This window comes from Microcaecilia unicolor, chromosome 6 (genome assembly GCF_901765095.1).
Source record: "Microcaecilia unicolor chromosome 6, aMicUni1.1, whole genome shotgun sequence".
Lineage (NCBI taxonomy): Eukaryota > Metazoa > Chordata > Amphibia > Gymnophiona > Siphonopidae > Microcaecilia > Microcaecilia unicolor.
Genome location: NC_044036.1, coordinates 171,796,121 through 171,817,452, shown reverse-complemented (window position 1 = coordinate 171,817,452; position 21,332 = coordinate 171,796,121). Strand labels below are relative to the sequence as shown.

General features: G+C 43.1%; 1 protein-coding gene across 1 annotated transcript in view; it reads left to right on the top strand.

Annotated features, from left to right (window-relative positions):
* IARS1 (isoleucyl-tRNA synthetase 1) overlaps positions 1–21,332 on the top strand; it is a 451,726-nt gene that overhangs the window by 418,200 nt on the left and 12,194 nt on the right. The window contains exons 32-33 of the mRNA XM_030205292.1: positions 1,578–1,721; positions 6,575–6,727. Coding sequence (XP_030061152.1) covers positions 1,578–1,721; positions 6,575–6,727 — 297 coding nt within the window. The remainder of the gene's footprint in view (positions 1–1,577; positions 1,722–6,574; positions 6,728–21,332) is intronic.

Here is a 21,332-nt window from a genome sequence, read left to right as displayed (position 1 = left end):
TTTGTACCCTGGATGTGCCTGAAACAGGCCTAAATAAGGACGTCCTGTTTAAAAAAAAAAAAAAAAAAAAGACATGGATGTTTCTTCCAATTCAGTAATTGCTGTTGGACATCCAGATTTCAGGCCCTCTGTAATCCCACCCCAAAACATGCCCATAACACCCCTAATTATTTGGATGTATTGCAGTGCTGGGCATTCCTTTTCTGCTTTTCCAAAATCGGTACTTGGACGTTTCAAGCACATGGACGCCCATTTCAGCCTTTTGAGAAATCCACATGCTTCAAAAATAAATGCCTTGGTCTCTTCTGATCCTCACACTGGCATCCAACTTGGTCACCTCATGTAGGACAGGTGGTACACATAATTTGACTTCACTCTTAGTAATGCTGAAACACAAGCTTCTGAAGTGTTACTATTGAGTTCTCATGATTGAACAAAAGTATAATTACTGTTAATGGTATTACCATGTTGAATACAGTTAACATAAACAGGCACACTTTAATTTTACAGTTTTACTTTTGTCACTGCAGAAACTTCCTACCTAGTGATTTAACTCGTGATTTAAATAGATTTAACGCCAATTTTCTCTATTTCTGCCCTTCCTGTTTTTGTACAAAATTGTCATCACGGGTTTTATAAAACAAGGAAGAAATTGAGCAAGTTAGTGGAGACTTATGTGTGTAATATGCCAGTTGAATGTACTTTACTTGCTATTTGAGTTACTGTTTTCTGATTGTTAAAATATTGGTTTCAAGGGACATCTTAGTATCTGAATATTTACAAAAAGGATTTCTAAAGCTGCTTCAGGCAGATTGGTACTATTCTTCTGCGAGAACTGTAATAATTTGAAAATGTAATTTCCAGTGTTTCCGTAGCAATTGTATTCTCCATATGAACAATAGCTAATACATATACAGAGCTCAAATAAGAAATCCTTATTTACAATTCCCAAAGAGTTCCAAGTAGTAACTGTTTTTTTTTTTGTTTTGCTTTTTTTTTTTTACCGTAAAATTAGATTGTTTGTTTTTATCTGATAAAATAATGTTATAAAAACTAGCTAGAGGGATAAGATTCAGCTTTGATAGTGTTTGCATGTAGGTGAGAGTATCTTATCTTGCCAAACCTTAGAATGCACTGCTTTGGGAAGATTATTTCTGAAGATATAGAAGGCAACAAAAGGAGAAAGCAGATAATGAAAAAGTCCCCTAGAAAGTATGGGCTGTGTGTACAATGAGAGTGGAGGCTTGTGGTTGTTTTAGAGTGATGGGGTATGGACCATTTGAAGAGACAGAGAGATAGTGATGTAAACACCTCCTCCCTTCACCCCAGAGATCAAAATACAAAAGTGAAAGTTCTGGAAAAAATGGAAAACTCTTTAAAAATATTTTCTGGTAAAATGATACATGAAATAATTTTAAAAATATTGTTACCTATTGGGCCTGTCATGTTTCTGTAAGTAACACTTTTAAAACCTGGCTTTCTGTAGCTTAATTTGCATGTGGAAAATGAAATTGCCTACAGTGTTCTGGTTCCCCAGTTTATATTTCCTTCACATTCCTTTGACCTTTCCCTTTCAGAACTGATAAAAGGCACAGACTTGTTGAGTCTCAGTGGGAAGACGTTGCATGTGACATCGGGGTCGTCTGTGTCTGTAATCAGCAACACTGATGCGCCTCTCTGCCAGTATATCAATGTACAGCTACTGAACGCGGAACCCCAAGGTACCATAAGAACATTCTTCACTCTTCTTTTGTAGTGCATATGGTTTATGCATCAGATAATTCAGTTTGAACTTGACACACACAGTGGCTGATATTTAATTTTCAACTGGTCCTTAATAGTATATTTTCTGTTACCTGTAAATTGTAAACTGATGATTTTTATGGTGATTTTATTTTAATAATTGATGAGAATTGAAAACCCACCATTGTGGAAAATAAGTATCAAGCATACTTGAAGATGTATTAAAAAGGCCAGAACACAAAACACATGAAGTCCATACACACTAATAGAAATGCATCAATACACTCTCCTCTGAACTCTCTTCCCCTGTATTTTCACCACACTTAAAACTCTACCCACAGATAAAATTGTTATACCCGAATGTTCTCTCGCTATTGTTCTATCTCCCTATCATTTTCCCATTGTTACATTCCACTGCTCTATTCCCCTAATGATATTTTGACCTTGTCTCCCCATAGCTCTTCATAATGTAACCCATAATCGAACTGTAACAAATTGTATTGCCATCATTTACAATGTATTGTAAGCCACACTGAGCCCGCAAATAGGTGGGAAAATGTGGGATACAAATGCAATAAATAAATGTGCAGGACTGATGGGTCAGAAGAAGCCTCGCCCTGCATTTGTGACCTATAATCCTCTAAATGGTTGTCCCCCCATACACATACAAACATGGCTCTTTTTATAAATTGCTTATTAAGAGGTTATTGAGGAGCTGGCTTTGTCTTTCTAAATTGTGTTGATATTTTGTTTAACATTATGTATGTGATTTTATGTAAATCACTTTGAACAAGTACTTTGTGTTGGTATGTAAGCTTTTAACAAAGAAGACAGATAGATATCTGTATCTCTCTGTCTCTATATATGTAGATATTTTTTTTCCATGGAATCCATATTCCCTCCAAGACATTTCAATAGAGCAAAAACATAATGGGGAAGAAGTCTCTTGCAAGTGAATAATGGCTGAGTATGATGAGTTATTTTAATGAAAATAGAACTTTTATCAAAATCTGTTCATCCTTTTCACCATATAATTATAAGTGCAAAAGAATAGAATTCATAATTGCATCACCACAATGTAAGATAAGTGATATAAATGTTCTTTTTTCCATGCAAAGTAATCTATTATATCTGACAGTTGAGGTAGGGAAATTGCTCTCTTAAAATGAACTGTTTGATGTAGTTATTTTTATTTTCTTTAGAGGGTGCCACTGTAATGTCATTTAAATGGAAATAGTTCAGAAATGTTCTGTGTGCCATGTGCATGACATCTGATGTTATCATGCTGGGCAGAATTTACCACAACATGATATTGTGTCACAGAAAACATTATAAAAGGTTGCCATAATGGTTTGGGCTAATTAATCTCTGAGGGAATAGATATCTAATTGGAAACCTAAAGACGTAACTATGTTGAAGCCTGAGCATTAATCTACTGGTAATTGCTTGGAGAGTACATGCTGCTGAAATAAAAATAAATGGAAGCCATTTATTTTTATAGTCACAATATTCAGTGGTGGTGAACACTGAAAAATCTGTCATTTGTTACCTTTTGTTTTTGTTTTTTAGCTACAATACATACTCTGTGAGGGAAATAAAGTAAACTTGCCTCGGAAAAAGATGAGCAAGTTTGAATGCATTTAGGGGCCTATCTAATAATATGGGCTAAGGTTTTGCATCTAACACATTAACTACTTAGGTTCATACAATGACGTAGCCACGAGTGGGTCACCCACTTTCAACTTAGGCCCACCCAGCAGTGGCACAGCTGTGATATGCCAGTTGACTCCTGGTGTCTCTCCCTCCCCTCGCTTCCTCCCAGGTGATCGGGGGGGGGGGGGGCTCTCTTCACTCTCCCAACCCCCTGGTACTTTTTAAATCATTCAGTTCTTCGCTAGCAGTGCTTCATACCTGCTGCTTGCTCCAACCCTGAGTCTTTCCTGTGATGCAATTTCCTGTCCACAGGATCAGGAAGTTGCATCAGAGGGAAGGTTTGGGGCCACCGTGAACACGTATGGCTTGCTTCTCACTGCCGCAAGGAGCTAAAGGTCTTAAAAAGTACTGGGGGAAGGGGGTTGAGGAGTTCAGTTTAGGTGATCAGAGATCTCTTGTGGGGAGGGGAAGGAGAGATGGGGGGCAGGGTTCTCGTGTTCACCCACTTTGTGTCTGGCTACATCCCTGGGTTATTGCATATTAGGTTCAAAATCTTTGCGTTAACTGTTATGGGCATTCCCAGCTCTTTGGGGAAGGCAGCCGTTCAATTAATGCATGTAGTGATCGCTGCTCTGTATTAATAGTTTGGCCAGTAACTCAGAATGCAGTTAGCTAGACTTTTATTAACTGCATCACTTTATCTGCCACATAGCAGTTAACGCGCAGTAATGACATCTTTAACTCTTTAGTGTCCAATGTTCCCATGGATTAACAACAAAGTATTAATATTCATATTCCAGTGCTCAACATTTAATTAGCAGGCACTAACACTTTGCATCATAATTACTGAGATTAAAATACCTCAGAAGCAACTTGTGAAGTGAGTCACTTCTGAGGTCTGGCTACTTTTTTTTAGATAAAATACTGCGCCTCGATACTTAATCAAATCAATTAGTTTACAAGCATAAAATTGAAAAACAAAAGCTAAAAAAGTAAGATAAAAATATGAAACTAAAAGAGTAGTAATAAAAGAAAAAGATAGTAAAAGTCAAAGACAAGTAAAATTGTAGCAGGGGTCACCACCACCCATTAACTCCAGCTCCAATTCAATTCTCGTGGGGGAAACCCGTAGGGAAAATAAAATCCAAACTTTTTTTAAACCTATCTTAAATTTCTTTAAACTAGTCTCTTCTATGCTGAGATATAAAGGAAGAACATTTCAAAGAGCAGGTACAAAAAAAAAAGGTGGTCTGTCCAATCTGGCAGTAAATAAGAGATTCTGATCTTGGGAACGCAAACTCCTTATGGGGGATATAATGGAATCAAAAGGTTATGTAAATCTAAAATGCTTTGTGGACTAGAATTAGTATTTTAAACATAATTTGATAGCATGCCCATACCAATGCCCATCCTTTAGCAAGGGGGTGACATGATTGAATTTTTGAGCTCGTAGCCAATTTTAGAGCATTATTTTGAACCACTTGGAGATGGGTTTGGTACAGTTTATCTAATGGACATTGGTCTAATGATGCAGTTTATCTAAAGATCAATTCATCCTGAGACAGGTCATCTAACTATTACTTAGTCTAATGGACAATTGGACTAAAAATTAAATAACAAAGATAAAGATGTGAAGTCATACATTTGTCATGTGACAGATCACATTTTTAAAGTCTATGATGAGAATACACCACATGCTTTAATCTGATCAAGGCATTAACCCCATGTGGCATTGCCCAGAATCTGTACTTTTTAGAACAACATTGACAAGGTTTCATGCTTTTTAATTTTCTCACATTAACTTTCTTCACTCGTATGTTTATAAAATTAACTTCTTCCATAAAGTTTGTGTGCTAATCTTTAATTTCTGAAAATCAAAAAGACATAAGACCTGTACCTTGCTGTATTTTTTCTTACAAAATGACACTGATTTTTGCATCAGTATCCTTTCTCCTTTAGACCAATTGACCCATTAGCCACTGTGCATTTTAGACCAATTGTCATTAGACTAATTTTCCATTAGTCATACAGTCATTAGACCTGTCGGGGGCCCCTTGGAGATGACGAATAAGCATTTGCAGAAGGCCATTACAGATCGCATTGCAGTAATTGAGACAACTAGTAAGTAAGGTAAATACCAACGTTAATAAAGCAGGTTGCTCAAAAAAGCTTGCATAGATCAAATGAACTACAGTGTCATAAAACATTGTATGACTATTACTGTTACTTGTGGTACAAATGAAAGATGAGTATAAAAAAAAATCCTAAAATTTTGAGATATACAATCAAGAAATGGAAAAAACTGAGAAGAATCATAAGACCTAAGCCACTACTCTAGGAAGGTGAATTTCTGAAAGATATTTCCTGCTTCATTAATGTTGGCCTTCTGATATCCACCTAGTCTGAAGCAAAAATTAGTGTAAAAAGCAAGCTCCCAACAGAAGCTCAAAAACATGAGAATGGCATAAGTCTCTGCAATATATCAAGTTGCAAATTGTGCCAGTACATATCACAGGACTCCACAGTTAGGGAGACACAGTCAACACGTCCTCAAATGTAGCATATATTATTCAGTGCTGAAAATGTGAAGGATGCTGTGTTTGAGACAGGCAAGATGTTAAAGACAAGAGTCAATTTGCACAGACTAAGTAAACCAAGGTGACAGCTCTATGAAGGTGCACATTTCAGGACTATAACACTATATAAATGGCCTTGCAGTCAGAATACTAAAAGGACATTTTAAAACTACACAGGACCCTGAAAGTTAAAATAAGATACTTAACAACTTATGAGAGAGTACTTAATGAAGACCTGGGTTTCCTATACATAAACCATAAAATTATATAGCTTTGTCACCTTTTGATCATGCATCTATCTTTTCCATCTGTTCTTCCCTTCTTCTCCCCCCCCACTACTTTTCCCATTAAGACTTTAATTGGAATGCTTTTATGTTTCACTTATATATTGCTCATGCTGTCCTGATCTGAGGAAGGTTTTGGCCTTCAAAAGCACGTGAAAAAAACATTAAATTAGTCGAATGTAAAGGTATCACCTTACTTTCCATATTTATGGCTAGCACACCACTTCATTCCTGAGAGTTTGTCCTTTGTTGAGTTTAGCATTCCTAATTTGTAGGTTCGTTTTCTCAGTTTAATCGGTTACCATTTTTTTTTCTTAGAATGCTTGACTGGAATAATAGGAACTCTGCTGATGGAAAATCCAGTTGGTAAAAATGGACTTCTATACCAAGAGCTTTTGCATGAGACAGCAAAAATGTTTGGCCTGAGAAGCAGGAGATTAAAACTGTACATGGATGAAGCTCAGACAGAGGGTAAGAACTTTGTGATTTCAGCAGCGCCAATTAAAGCTGTCGACCCTGTATGAATATTGACTTTAAAATCTATGCTTACTTCCCTTTTTCTAGCTTTTTTTAAAATCAAGAACATAATTGATTTGAAAGTGGTAACATTTGGCTTGCACTGCAACATCACAATGCTTCAGTATATCCTTTTGTTCCAAAATAATTACCTGCAGTAAACTGAAATTGAACAAATGCACAGTGGTAATTGACCTAGATGAACCTTTGGTTACTTTTGTAGTTTTGATGAAGGGGTAAATAATTTAAACTGAAATAATATCAATCTTCCGTGACTTATGATGGACCACCCACGTTTGCTGCATTGTGCTGCTGGATGTTATACAGTAATTAAAAAGTGGTAGAATTTGGTTATTTTGTAAAAGTAGTCATACCAGGATCAGAAAGGTCCTCAAAGCATAAGCCCACTCCTTTTATTGAACAGAATTTTACAGTCTGACTTTGAACACCCTGAGAACTTAGGGTACCAGCAACTGTTACAGTACCTCAAATTCTTCATTAGTACATACCTTATACCCAGTTTCATGATGTACTGCTGAGCAGAGGGCCTAAAACATAAGAGCTATAAAGTATGACTCTTTTTTTTTCTCTTAGCGCTTTGGCTAAATGAAACTTTGCAGAGGACTGATTCCCATCAACTGCCTAGGAGGCATTCATAATAATAAACTCCAGAAAGCTTTTATTTGGTAAACCTGCTTGCCAGCACATATCAAACTGCTATGCTCTGCATATTCGTTTCACTCTGACACTTGTATTGGCTAATGAAGCTTGTAAATGTGTTTGTCAAATAAAAGCTTTTTCAAGTTGACTAATATGAATATATCTAGAGCATATGTCCCTGGTGGAGTTAATGTGCTTTGAAAACTATGTGCTATGTACTTTGAAAGCTTGCACTTCCCAGAAACCAGCATGTGGTGTGTTCTTTATTCTTTCTATATGTTATAATTGGGAAAGAACACTTTGAGATCTTGATTTTCACAACACTAAAGAAATTCAGGGTTAGGTTGAAAAAAAAAACCAGTCACACGTTTTAAGGGAATATTTGAGAGACAAACTGGTGCATACAATTTTTAAAAATATTTTCTATGGGGGAGGGAGGGCAATATTGAAAATGTATGGAACTTAATACCTAGATGATGATGGGAACCACTTACTTGATCATTTCCTTTGTTATCTCTACTACTCATGGGGGTTGTTGTGTCTTGGACATTTTACTGGAAATCTTTGCAGTTTTCTAATCGTTACATTAAGCTCATACGTATGCTGTGGAGTTTGAGTGCTTGTGACCCATTTTTTTGTTTATATCTGTTCTTGTTACTAAATTCCTAATAATAAATATGATTTTTTTATAAATACAGTTTTCTGTATTTATCTGGTCCGCTGTGCATAGGCATTAGCTAATAGGCAATCTCAAGTGTGGAGGAGTTCACCTCAGTTCTTAAGCCAAATGGGATATTGACCATGAATGCTCTGTTCAGAGAAGTAAATTAGCATTTAAGGACATTCATTTGTTCAGTAGTACTACACATATAAGTTATACATAGAAGCATAAAATATGGGCACAGTCCCCGGGATTCTATATATGGCGCCTTAATTTCCGTGCAAAGTCAAAGCATACTCTATAACAATATGCGTAACTTGGTTAACTAGCTAATCACTGTTAATTGGACAATAAGCAATTATCAGCACTAATTGGCATTAAGATTTATACACACAACGTGGTGCACCTAAATTTTTAAGTCGCATAGTTGAAAAGAGGGCATGGCCATGGGCGGGGTGTGGGAGTTTCTAAAATCTATTTTTTGGGATTTAACTGCCTTTATGAAGAGATTCACCCAAGTACAGCAGGTATAGTTTAACATAAAATTTACAATTTTGTTAACAGCACAACAATAGTAAAATAACCATGAATAAGCATAAATACAATAAATGAGGTAAACTTGAAAATAGTAAATTGAAACCTAATAATAGAACTACGGTGAAACAATATCAAAAATAGACACATTTAACAGCACTGGAATTCAAATACCAGAGATATAATACAATGTTAGCATCATACTAATGATACAGCTAATAAGCACGCATTAGAACTTTCAACTAACATAATAGATATGATCAGTGCTTTTTTTTGTGCCGGTACAAAGCGGTACGGCGTACCGGCACCTTTTTTTTTTTTTGCTCCCCCGCCCCGTGAGCCAATGTCCCGCACGCAGTGCCAGCCCTCATTTCCGGCCGCTGCTGCTTCTCTTGTTGAGCAGCAGCGGCCGCTACACAAAGAAAAAGATTTAAATAAAAAAAACTTCAAACCTGGCTGAAACGCGGCACCCCGGCACTGTAGACAGCCATTAGGCATTGGCTGTTGCCCCGCAGCCGCTCCTCCTCTTGCCTTACGTCACTGCGCTCCTCCGGGGTCTTCCTCCAGGGGCAGTGACGTAGAGGCAAGAGGAGGAGCGGCTGCGGGGCAACAGCCAATGCCTAATGGCTGTCTATAGTGCCGGGGTGCCGCGTTTCAGCCAGGTTTCAATTTTTTTTTTAAATCTTCTTTTTCTTTGTGTAGCGGCCGCTGCTGCTCAACAGGAGAAGCAGCAGCGGCCGGAAATAGGGGCTGGTGCCGCGTGCGTCGCGACTTCGCGCCATTCGCGGGAAACTTGGCAGGAAGAGGCTAAACCAACAGAGGGAAGGATTGGGGAGAGAAAGAAAGAGGGAAACCAACAGAGGGAAGGATTGGGGAGAGAGAGAAAGAGGGAAAACAACAGAGGGAAGGATTGGGGAGAGAGAGAAAGAACCAGGCACACCCATTAAAGGGGGGCCGACCACAACCGGGCTGAAGGCCAGCAAAGACAGAAGTGTGGGGGAGGGTACAGGGAGGGCCTAGCTAGAGAGCAGAGGTAGTAGTGGGAGGGAAACAAGGGGTAGCAAGGGGAGGGGGCAGGAAAAAAGGGGAGGAGCAAGGGAGGAGGAGAGAGGAATTTGAACTGCACAGGAAGTCCTTTTGAATTTGGAAGCAGGAGAAGAGCAACCCTGGGCAGCAGCTCCTGAAATTTTTACAGGCACATGTTTTGTGTCTGCCCTGGGCAGAGCTTGTGCAGAGTACAGCCAAAGAAGCTCTTACAGCAGAGCACGATATTCCAGCAAATTGAGAACAAATTTTATGGTATGTAGACATTTAAAACTTTGTGCAAGGCATTTTAGCTTTCTCCTGCCGACCCCCATTTAGTTTTTCCAGGATGGCCGGCCATCTCGGGTTAGCTGCCTATCTCACGGCATTACGTGCACTAGGCTAGAGTCCCACATACGCTGCCCATGGCGCATGGCAGATAGGTTTGCCACAGAGCGGTTGCCATTTTTGGCCGGCCATGCAGTGCTCACAATCTGCAGTGCATAGCACGGCACTGAGGCACGACTAGGAAGACCTTGTGCACAGTACTGAACCGAGGCACAAACTATCTCAGGGAGACGAAAACACCTTTAATGGTACGTCATTTTTGCTCTTCTCCTGCCTCAGCGGCACACCGCACGTTAAGATGCGGTGATGGCCGGCCACTAATAATTGGCCAACAGTTACGCACTATACAGCAACGGACCTTCGAGCCCCGTTGTGGCTAGCCACGCCGTGTTATCTAATTTGAAAAATAAATGCGGTATAAGCCGTCCATGCCATTACGGCGACGGACCTTAAGCCCCGTTATGGCCGGCCACACCAGATTTTCGATGTAATGCGGCAAAAATGAGTGCAGTATAAATCGCTCATGCTGTATAAGCCGCCCAGGCCACGCAGAGCTATACAAGCCCCATTGTGGTCTGCCACGCCGTGTTATCTAATTCGGTAAAATTTAGTGCGGTATAAGTTGCCCATGTTGTATAAGCTGCCCATGTCACACAGCACTACGGCCATGCTGTGTTTTCTACTCGGTCAACTACGCTTTATCCTAAACGTGACTTACCGGCGCCATGTCTGTATGATTGGTCTGCCATGCGATATTTGAGATGCGGGTTTTTGCAGAAACGTCCACATTGCGATCCTCGCTAGTCAGGGTCTTCTCTTGCGGGCCACTTATTCGCTACGCGTTGTAATTGCCCGCCCATACAGTCGGCCATTAACCTACAGAGGCACGTACGGCAGTGGTGAATTTCGATAGGGTGGCCATTTGCATGAGTGCCGATTGTAAAAACGGTGGCCACTTTCAATACACCGCCCATTCTGACTAGCAGTAAAATTTGGAAAAGGCAGCCAGTTTTATGGCGCTAAAATTCACTAGAATGGACATTCCAAATACAAATTTAACCGCAGCGGCCACCTTGGATACCGCACGCATTTGTGTCTTTGACACACGGCATAGGCTGGAACAATTGATATCATACCGTTTGGTGCCAGCATAGCGGGACACAGTACTTAGGGGCATCAGACAAACATATCGGTTACAGTATGCTACTCTCAGCTGCCGTTAGGACCAGGTCCACGGGGGGAAGGGTTGGTACAACAGTGTTAGTCCTAGAGGGCCATGTGCACTTAGCGGCCATTTTGACTAGAGCGGCCACGTGGACTAAAGCAGCTAATTTGAAAACGGTGGCCATTTTGATAGAAGGACCACCAGTCTTACTGATTTATCTGCCGGATTTACAGGGGCCTGGCCATTTTAATTTTAGCAGCCCATTTTGCATACGGCAGCCGTTTTGACTACCAGGCCAAATTTGAATGTAACAGCCATCGCCCGTGGGGCTTTAGGCCAGCCATTTAAGGAAGGGCGCACTGCGCAGACAGCACGCAGTCGGATATGTAGCTGTGAGCAAGGAGGGTACAGTTTACACAGGCACCACAAGATGCACGCAGCGATTGGGGAAGCCGGCGTCACCACAATCAGTTATTATGAGGTCATTTTGCTTTAAATTGTCTATTCTTTTATTCTCTCCATTGCAGTAATGTCATTGTAGTGTGCGAAGGAGACATATGCACCAGCAAGGCCAGCCAAGCGGCCCACCAAAACTCCGCCAGCTAAGACGCGGAGTGCTGTGGCCCCAGACCTTAGAAGTCACAGTGGACCTACACCACAAGCACAGATGGTGCGGGGGTCTGCAAGGGAGGTAGCAGCACCGCAGACTCCACCTCCATAGTTGCGGGGCTACCGCCAGTACCGGCAAGGGGTAAGTCTAATGACAGCAGCACACTCCTTCCAGCGCAGACGCATGACATAACTAGATATGCAGTATGGGACGATAAGAACGGGTAACGGAGCCCAATATGGCAGGACAGAATGCGGTTGTGGCACCGGTCGGTGCACAGGGGACCAGTCAGGATGTGGGAGTACTTAATCACAGGAGCGATGCATTAGGTACCGTTCTCACAATACAGGTGGATCGATATCTTCTCCCTTCTTCTGTGGGAGTTGCATGAGGAGGGTACCGTAGGCAGGGATAGCGTAACAGATAAGAAGCCCAAGATATTCGGGTCCTTCATGGGCTGGTCGGAGGCTGTTCACATACTTAGGACACTCAGCTGTTGACATACTCAGGACACTCACTATAGTGAAGGAAACGGAAAGGGGCCCGGACTTGGTGTGGGATATGGAATATAATTTTAAAAGCGCATGAGATATTTAGGGGACGGGCATGGCTTAACTAAGATATTAAATTTACAAGAAAGCAGTGCAGACAATCCATTCATATCGGGTCAGCACCAGTGGTAGTCCTGTCAGGCAATGCCGTCAGGACAAAGGCAGGACGGAGGCAGCGGACATTGCACCTAGCACCCGACACGCCCGTGCGGGCAGGCATGCTGCAGGGCAAGGCAGGCTCCCCAGAGACAGGGAACAGCAATCTAGTAACACGGGACAGGGTACTGAGGGAGCTAGCACTCCCCCCATCAAGCTTATGAGACAGGAGAAAGCAACCTATTAACTCAGGACAGGGTCCGGAAGCCATCAAGCTTCAAGGTTAGCCCGTTACCCTGACAGAACGGGTGCATCACCACAGGTTTCCAATCAGGTTGCATGATTCCATATTAGAGGACAACACCACAGTGACAACACTACCCCAACAATGCATCCTCGATTCACATGCATCGACAGATAGCTGCAGGCAAGATTACCAAAGAACTATTGCTAGGCTGCATAGCGGGGCTGTTTGAGGACCCGCCCTTCAAGGCAACAACAGTGTCTCTGCTAGGCATAATACCAAGGAAGAAGCTGGGGAAAGGTAGGCCCAGTCGTAATTTGTCCCGCCACATAGGAACATCAGTAAATGACTACATTGACCATAGCAGCTGTACAGTACAATATGCATCTGTAGACAATGCCATTCAAATAATTCGGCGGCAAGGCAACTAGGCACATTGGGCTAAGGTGGACGGAGATTCGGCTTTTCGCACCTTGCCTTTACACCCACAGCCCTTTCCCTTGTTAGGTGTCAGGTTCCAGGAGAGGTTTTATTGCGATAAATATGTCCCCATGTGTGGCCACATCTAGTGCGCATACTTCAAAGAGCTTAGCATGTTTGTGCACGGGGTAGTGGAACAACTAGCCCCCGCTAGGTCTCTGGTCCTCATCTGGAGGACTTCCTGTTCAAAGACCGGGAATCACAAGAGTGGACGGATGTGTTACAGGTCTTTATCCACTTGGCACAGAAATTGGACATCCCATTAGCCGTTGAAAAAACAGTAGACCCACGGCGAATCCTTACATTATAGGTATTGAATTGGAACTAGATGTTCCAGACTGCCGGCTGACAAAATTGATAAGCTTGCCAGAGCGGCGAATACGAGGTGGCACTGTAAAAAAGCAAGGCTGAAGCAGGTACAGGAACTCCTGGGTCCAGTAGGCTTCGCAATAAGGGTGATTCCCAATAGCTTTAGCAACATCGGGAACAAACAAAGCGCATTTTCATCTCAGACGTACACAGGACATCAAGCGAGATTTAGCAGGTTCTTGGCCCATGGGATTTCATTTTGGCACGATTCACCCACTCTCACGGAAACCCTGCATTTTCTTTACAGATGCGGCAGATTTACTTCCAGGGAGCGTGGTGCGCAGCAAGCTCGGGTTTCAGCAGGGACCACGTAGGATATCATGTTTCCTGGGGGGACCTGGCATATCTCACAAGTTAATTGTAATTCCCTCAGACAATATGGCAGTAGTTGTCCGCCATGCACTTCCCACAAGTTATGTGTGCAGACAGATAGTTCCGCAGTGATTACAGCTAAACATATACCAGGCAGGGAGAATGGTTATAGTGGATGCTCTTTCTCGTTTTTAGAGCACAGACCCGGAAATGGGACCCGATGCTGCGATAGTTAACAGATATCTCGCGGACAAGATACACAACCGCACATATAGTCAACACTTAGAAGAGAAGGGTGGTACTGATATATTCCCGGCCCCCAGCATGTATGAAGGGAATTAGCAGAAACCAGGTCTCAATCATGTTCGCAGCCATCAGTTTTCTCGCCAAAGCGGTGGCTGTCCAAAATCCATCTAGGTCATTTGTTGTCATGAGACTGATGAAAGGATGGGGCAGGCCGGGAGTACCCTACCCAGGTAAAAGAAAACCCAGTACCGGCAGGGAAATGGGCCGTCTCTTTGCATCATTAGAGGAGATAAGTGACACTGAGTTTGAGGGCCGTCGAGTCAAATGCGCATTCTCATTAGCTTTGCATGGTGCTCTGCGAGTCAGTGAGTTGGTGGCTACGTACAAGCATGCCCACCATGGCATGTCCCTCTTAATACGTGACGCGGCCATTACAGCCGCGGCAACTGACCTACTTATTCACAAATCAAAATGGATCGGAACGGACATGCCCTGTCCTGAACCTTTAAGCCGACTTAAAACAAAGACCAAAGACCAGCCTGCTGATTCATACACTATGTACAGTACCCACTCATTTAGGATTAGGGCAGCTACGGCAGTGGCAGCGCTAGGAGTGTCCATAGAGGCCATCAAAAGACTGGGCCGATGGCGACCTAATGTATATAAGCGCTACATCAGACCCATCTAGTGTATACAAGCGGTACATTGGACCCATTAAGGCATCCACAGCAAAGTGATAATGGTTGCTTGCACTGTGCTAACATGTTGCTTCCCATTATATTCTGTTACAGGTATCCATATCCAGAATGAGCTGCAGCGGATTTGGATATGCGGTCACTCATCACTTGTATGTACATTGGGCACAGGGAAAGGCGGTGGGCGCATAGAAGGGCAGCAGTGAGACCGAACAGTGAGAGCCTGGGTTGTCAGAGCGATAGAGGAGCCAGGGCGATAGAGTAGCCATAACAGGGTATAGGTAAGGGAGGGAGGCTTCAGGCATTCTTGTGTGCATTAAAAGTCATACGATCCCACATGACTTGCGAATAGATACAAGCCATAGCGTTAGGGCATGACCGCAGCCAGGAGGGGTGGGGGACCACGGCAAACGAGGTGTCGTTGCCGTGGCCTGTGGCGTTAGACTACAATGTTTACGCACAGCCAGCAATGGGTACACAGCAGCTTGACACATAACAGTTACAAGTTTGGGGTAACTACTGCTGCAGAAAGAGTTGTGTGGAAAATTATCAAGTTGATGCAAATGGTAGGCTTGCATGTGAGCAGCCTTGTTATAAGGAAACAACGTGTATACAGCTTGTCTCCTGGCTTGGGCGGCCGGGAGGCCTAGAACGTCATTTTGTAAATGTGGTAGGTGCCTCCTTCAACGGGAAACAACGTGTATACAGCTTGTCTCCTGGCTTGGGCGGCCGGGAGGCCTAGAACGTCATTTTGTAAATGTGGTAGGTGCCTCCTTCAACGGGAGACACCAAGTGACATCGGGTGCTTGGAAAACAGCACAGGGGGCCACAGGGGCTTGGTACGGCTTGGCCTGTGGCCCAGAATATGCAACTACGTGTAGAAGCTGTGTACCCGGGTAGAAATGCATGCTGGCATAATGATTAGTAGAAGATGTAATGTAATTTGTTTAAGTTGTAACAATTTTGATGTTCCTGGCTGCGGCCAAAATAAATCCAATTCTATCGAAGATATGGCTTGTAGTGTGGTATTGAAGGGGGCGGGGGTTGATACGTCTGAGTGTGTGCCGAATGCCCGAGTTGAGAACCAGGCACACCCATTAAAGGGGGGCCGACCACAACCGGGCTGAAGGCCAGCAAAGACAGAAGTGTGGGGGAGGGTACAGGGAGGGCCTAGCTAGAGAGCAGAGGTAGTAGTGGGAGGGAAACAAGGGGTAGCAAGGGGAGGGGGCAGGAAAAAAGGGGAGGAGCAAGGGAGGAGGAGAGAGGAATTTGAACTGCACAGGAAGTCCTTTTGAATTTGGAAGCAGGAGAAGAGCAACGCCCACCCGCCCACCCACTTGAGAGGCAAGATTTGTCGCAGCGAGGCGTTAGACTACAATGTTTACGCACAGCCAGCAATGGGTACACAGCAGCTTGACACATAACAGTTACAAGTTTGGGGTAACTACTGCTGCAGAAAGAGTTGTGTGGAAAATTATCAAGTTGATGCAAATGGTAGGCTTGCATGTGAGCAGCCTTGTTATAAGGAAACAACGTGTATACAGCTTGTCTCCTGGCTTGGGCGGCCGGGAGGCCTAGAACGTCATTTTGTAAATGTGGTAGGTGCCTCCTTCAACGGGAAACAACGTGTATACAGCTTGTCTCCTGGCTTGGGCGGCCGGGAGGCCTAGAACGTCATTTTGTAAATGTGGTAGGTGCCTCCTTCAACGGGAGACACCAAGTGACATCGGGTGCTTGGAAAACAGCACAGGGGGCCACAGGGGCTTGGTACGGCTTGGCCTGTGGCCCAGAATATGCAACTACGTGTAGAAGCTGTGTACCCGGGTAGAAATGCATGCTGGCATAATGATTAGTAGAAGATGTAATGTAATTTGTTTAAGTTGTAACAATTTTGATGTTCCTGGCTGCGGCCAAAATAAATCCAATTCTATCGAAGATATGGCTTGTAGTGTGGTATTGAAGGGGGCGGGGGTTGATACGTCTGAGTGTGTGCCGAATGCCCGAGTTGAGAGGGAAACCAACAGAGGGAAGGATTGGGGAGAGAGAGAAAGAGGGAAACCAACAGAGGGAAGGATTGGGGAGAGAGAGAAAGAGGGAAACCAACAGAGGGATGGATTGGGGAGAGAGAGAAAGAGGGAAACCAACAGATGGAAGGATTGGGGAGAGAGAGAAAGAGGGAAACCAACAGAGGGAAGGATTGGGGAGAGAGAGAAAGAGGGAAACCAACAGAGGGAAGGATTGGGGAGAGAGAGAAAGAGGGAAACCAACAGAGGGAAGGATTGGGGAGAGAGAGAAAGAGGGAAACCAACAGAGGGAAGGATTGGGGAGAGAGAGAAAGAGGGAAACCAACAGAGGGAAGGATTGGGGAGAGAGAGAAAGAGGGAAACCAACAGAGGGAAGGATTGGGGAGAGAGAGAAAGAGGGAAACCAACAGAGGGAAGGATTGGGGAGAGAGAGAAAGAGGGAAACCAACAGAGGGAAGGATTGGGGAGAGAGAGAAAGAGGGAAACCAACAGAGGGAAGGATTGGGGAGAGAGAGAAAGAGGGGAACCAACAGAGGGAAGGATTGGGGGGAGAGAGAAAGAGGGAAACCAACAGAGGGAAGGATTGGGGAGAGAGAGAGAGAGGGGGAAACCAACAGAGGGAAGGATTGGGGAGAGAGAGAAAGAGGGAAAACAACAGAGGGAAGGATTGGGGAGAGAGAGGGGAAAACAGATGGATGGGGAGAGAGAGGGAAAAACAGATGGAAGGATTGGGGAGAGAGGGGAAAAACAGATGGAAGGATGGGGAGAAAGGGGAAAAACAGATGGAAGGATGGGGAGAGAGAGAGGGGGAAAAAGATGGAAGGATGGGGAGAGAGCGAGGGAAAACGGAAAGATGGGGAGAGAAAGAGGGAAGACGCTGGATGAAAGAATGCAGAAAGAAATAGGGGAGACACTGGAAGGATGGGGAGAGAAAGCAGAGCTGCTGGATGGAAAAGGGGAATAGAGAAAGACTGGAGAATAAGAGGAAGGTGCATGGGGAGAACAAGGGTGAGGAAAAGATGAAAAGCCATAGGTAGATGAAGGAAATTAAAGAATGGATAGTAAGAATGAATTAAATCTGGACAGAGAGAGAGCCTGAAAAATATTGAAGAAAGCAAAGAAAAAGGAGACAAAAATGACAAATGGCACAGAAGAGTTAAGCGAAAACAAAGGAAAGCAGAATCACAGACTGGGACCAATATGGAAAGAAAAACAGTCACCAGACAACAAAGGTAGAAAAAAAATCATTTTATTTTCATTTTAGTGTTTGTAATATGTCCAATTTGAGAATTTACATTGGCTGTCTTATTTTGCACTGGGTATACTGGAGCTGTAAGAGCTTACAGAGATTATTTATAATGAAAAAAATCACGTTATTTTTTTCTCCTATAGTACTATAATATTTTCAATGATGTCTGTTTATATGTGCCATGGCTGGTATAGGGGGTGTGGTTAATGTGGGTGTGGCTATCATAGGGGTGGAGCCATATGTGGTGACCCCGCCCATAATGAGTACCGGCACCTTTTTTTCTACAAAAAAAGCACTGGATATGATGCTAAATATATTCTACAATAAGGCTTACCATAAGCTGAGGGACCAAGAGCAGATATATGATGGGAACAAGATGCGTGGTACAGAGTCAGTTGGGATAATTTGATGGTTAGCTAAACTCAGGGCAAGTTATTTGTATAGTTAAGCAAGAGGTAAGGAACTGATCCAAGTTACCGTATGTGTAGCAAGCTAGTCCAGGTGCAGAATGTGTGTATAATCAGTCACCGTACGTATTAAAGGCTTGGGAGAAGAGCCAGGGTTTCACCTGCTTCCTGAAGGTAGAGAGGTAGTCTCGAGTTACACGTAGTCCCTCTGGGAGTAAATTCCAGAGCGTGGAGGCTACTCCTGAGAAGGCTTGCTGTCGGGCAGTTTCTTTTAACGAGGGTACAGATGGTTGATGATCCCTGGAGAGGACCCTAGTGTATGTGTGTTATAGAATATACTCGCTCTGCACCTAATTTAGGCGTCAGGATTTATGCCAACTAACATATGGCGTAAATGGCCACGACTATATTTGGTTGTGTGGAGAAGTGTTCGTTGTTATTTTAAATACTGTGCAGAAATTTGTCTATTTTATAAAATTTAGGCATACTTTACAGCATACACTTAGTCGTATTTTTTTCCCACACATAATTTTTAGGCGACATGTAGAGAATCTAGCACTATATACTGTATATAGCGTATACATTTGGCATGGACCAGGATATACATACGTTCAGCGATGCACTGAATGTACAACTGCTTTTTAAATATCATGTCTGTAGTTTGGGGAGGGATGGGGAGGTGTATGCAACCGCCCTTAGGGAAGTGACCTGGCAGCACATGTCTGGTCAGTGATGTACAGAAGGAAAAATATTAGTAGAACTACCCGATTACTTGGAAGGAAAATTATTAGAAAATGTACCCAACTACAGTTGGGACTTGCTGAAGAGCACAACACAAGGTAAGTGGTAAAGTACAATTTGACCTTGTTTACTGGTTCTTTTAACATGTAGTTTGTGTTTTAAGCACTGTGGTGTACCATCCTTCTTTTACAAATTTGTGATGGCATAAGCCTAAACCTGTAGAAACCTTATTTGTTTAGAAGAAGAAAGTACACTCTACCAGTGAGCAATTTAACAATGAGCAGATGTGCATTGTATGGCTAGTCTATGAAATGGTTATTGAAAACTCAGCTCAGTAATTGCAATAGTAGGAACATCCTATTATGACTTCTACTACTTATCATTTCTAAAGTGCTACTAGACATGCGTAGCGCTGTACACTTGAACATGAAGAGACAGTCCCTGCTCGACAGAGCTTACAATCTAATTAGGACAGACAGAACAAACAAACAAGAGATAAGGGAATATTAAAGTGAGGATGATAAAATAAGGGTTCTGAACAAAGTGAATAAGGGTCAGGAGTTAAAAGCAGCATCAAAAAGGTGGGCTTTTATCTTAGATTTCAAGACGGCCAGAGATGGAGCTTGATGTACCGGCTCAGGAAGTCTATTCTAGGCATATGGTGCAGCAAGATAAAAGGAACAGAGTCTGGAGTTAGCAGTGGAGAAGAAGGGTGCGGATAAGAGAGATTTACCCAGTGAGCGGAGTTCCCGGTGAGGAATGTAGGGAAAGATGAGAGTGGAGAGGTACTGAGGAGCTGCAGAGTGAATGCATTTATAGATCAACAAGAGGAGTTTGAACTGTATGCGGAAACGGATAGGAAGCCAGTGAAGTGACTTGAGGAGAGGGCTAATATGAGCATAACGACACTGGCGGAATATTAGTCATGCAGCAGAATTTTGAACAGATTGAAAAGGAGAGAGATGGCTAAGTGGGAGACCTGTAAGAAGCAAGTTGCAATAGTCTAAGCGAGAGGTGATAAGAATGTGGATGAGGGTTCTGGTAGTGCGCTCAGAAAGGAAAGGGCGAATTTTGCTGATATTATAGAGAAAGAAACAACAGGTTTTAGCAGTCTGCTGAATATGTGCCGAGAAGGAGAGAAAGTAGTCGAAGATGACCCCGAGGTTACGAGTTGATGAGACAGGAAGGATGAGAGTGTTATCCACAGAAATAGAGAATGGGGGAGGAGGAGAGGTTGGTTTAGGGGGAAAGGTGAGAAGCTCAGTCTTGGTCATGTTTAGTTTCAGATGGCGCTGAGACATCCAGGCAGCAATGTCAGACAGGCAGGCTGATTCTTTGGCCTGGATTCCTGCTGAGATTTCTGGTGTGGAGAGGTAGATCTGGGAGTCATCAGCGTAAAGATGATACTGAAAACCATGGGATGAGATCAGAGTACCAAGGAAAGAAGTATAGATGGAGAAGAGAAGAGGTCCCAGGACAGATCCCTGAGGTGCACCAACTGACAGTGGGATAGAAGTAGAAGAGGATCCACTAGAGTATACACTAAAGGTACGCTGGGAGAGAGAAGAAAAAAACCAGGAAAGAACAGAGCCCTGAAATCCAAGTGAGGACAGCGTATCAAGGAGTAGGCTGTGATCAACAGTGTCAAAAGCAGCAGATAGATCGAGAACGATGAGTATATAATAGAGACCTTTGGATCTGGCCAGGAACAGATCATTGGAGACTTTAGCAAGCGCTGTTTCAGTTGAATGAAGGGGGCGAAAGCCAGATTGAAGTGGATCAAGATTAGCTTGAGATGAAAGAAAGTCAAGGCAACGGCGGTGAACAGCATGTTCAAGTATCTTGGATAGGAAAGGGAGGAGGGGCGATAGTTGGAAGGACAGGTAGGGTCCAATGAAGGTTTTTTAAGGAGTGGTGTGACTACGGCATGTTTGAAGGCATCAAGAACAGTCGCAGTGGACAGTGAAAGATTGAGGATATGACAGATAAAAGGGATGATAGTAGGAGAGAGAGTGTTAAGTAGATGGGTGGGAATAGGATCAGAGGAACAGGTAGTTGGTTTCAAGGAGGAAATAAGATGTGTAGTTTCCTCTTCAGTGATTTCAGAAAAGGAAGAAAAAGGAGGCAGGGGTTAGAGGGTTGAGA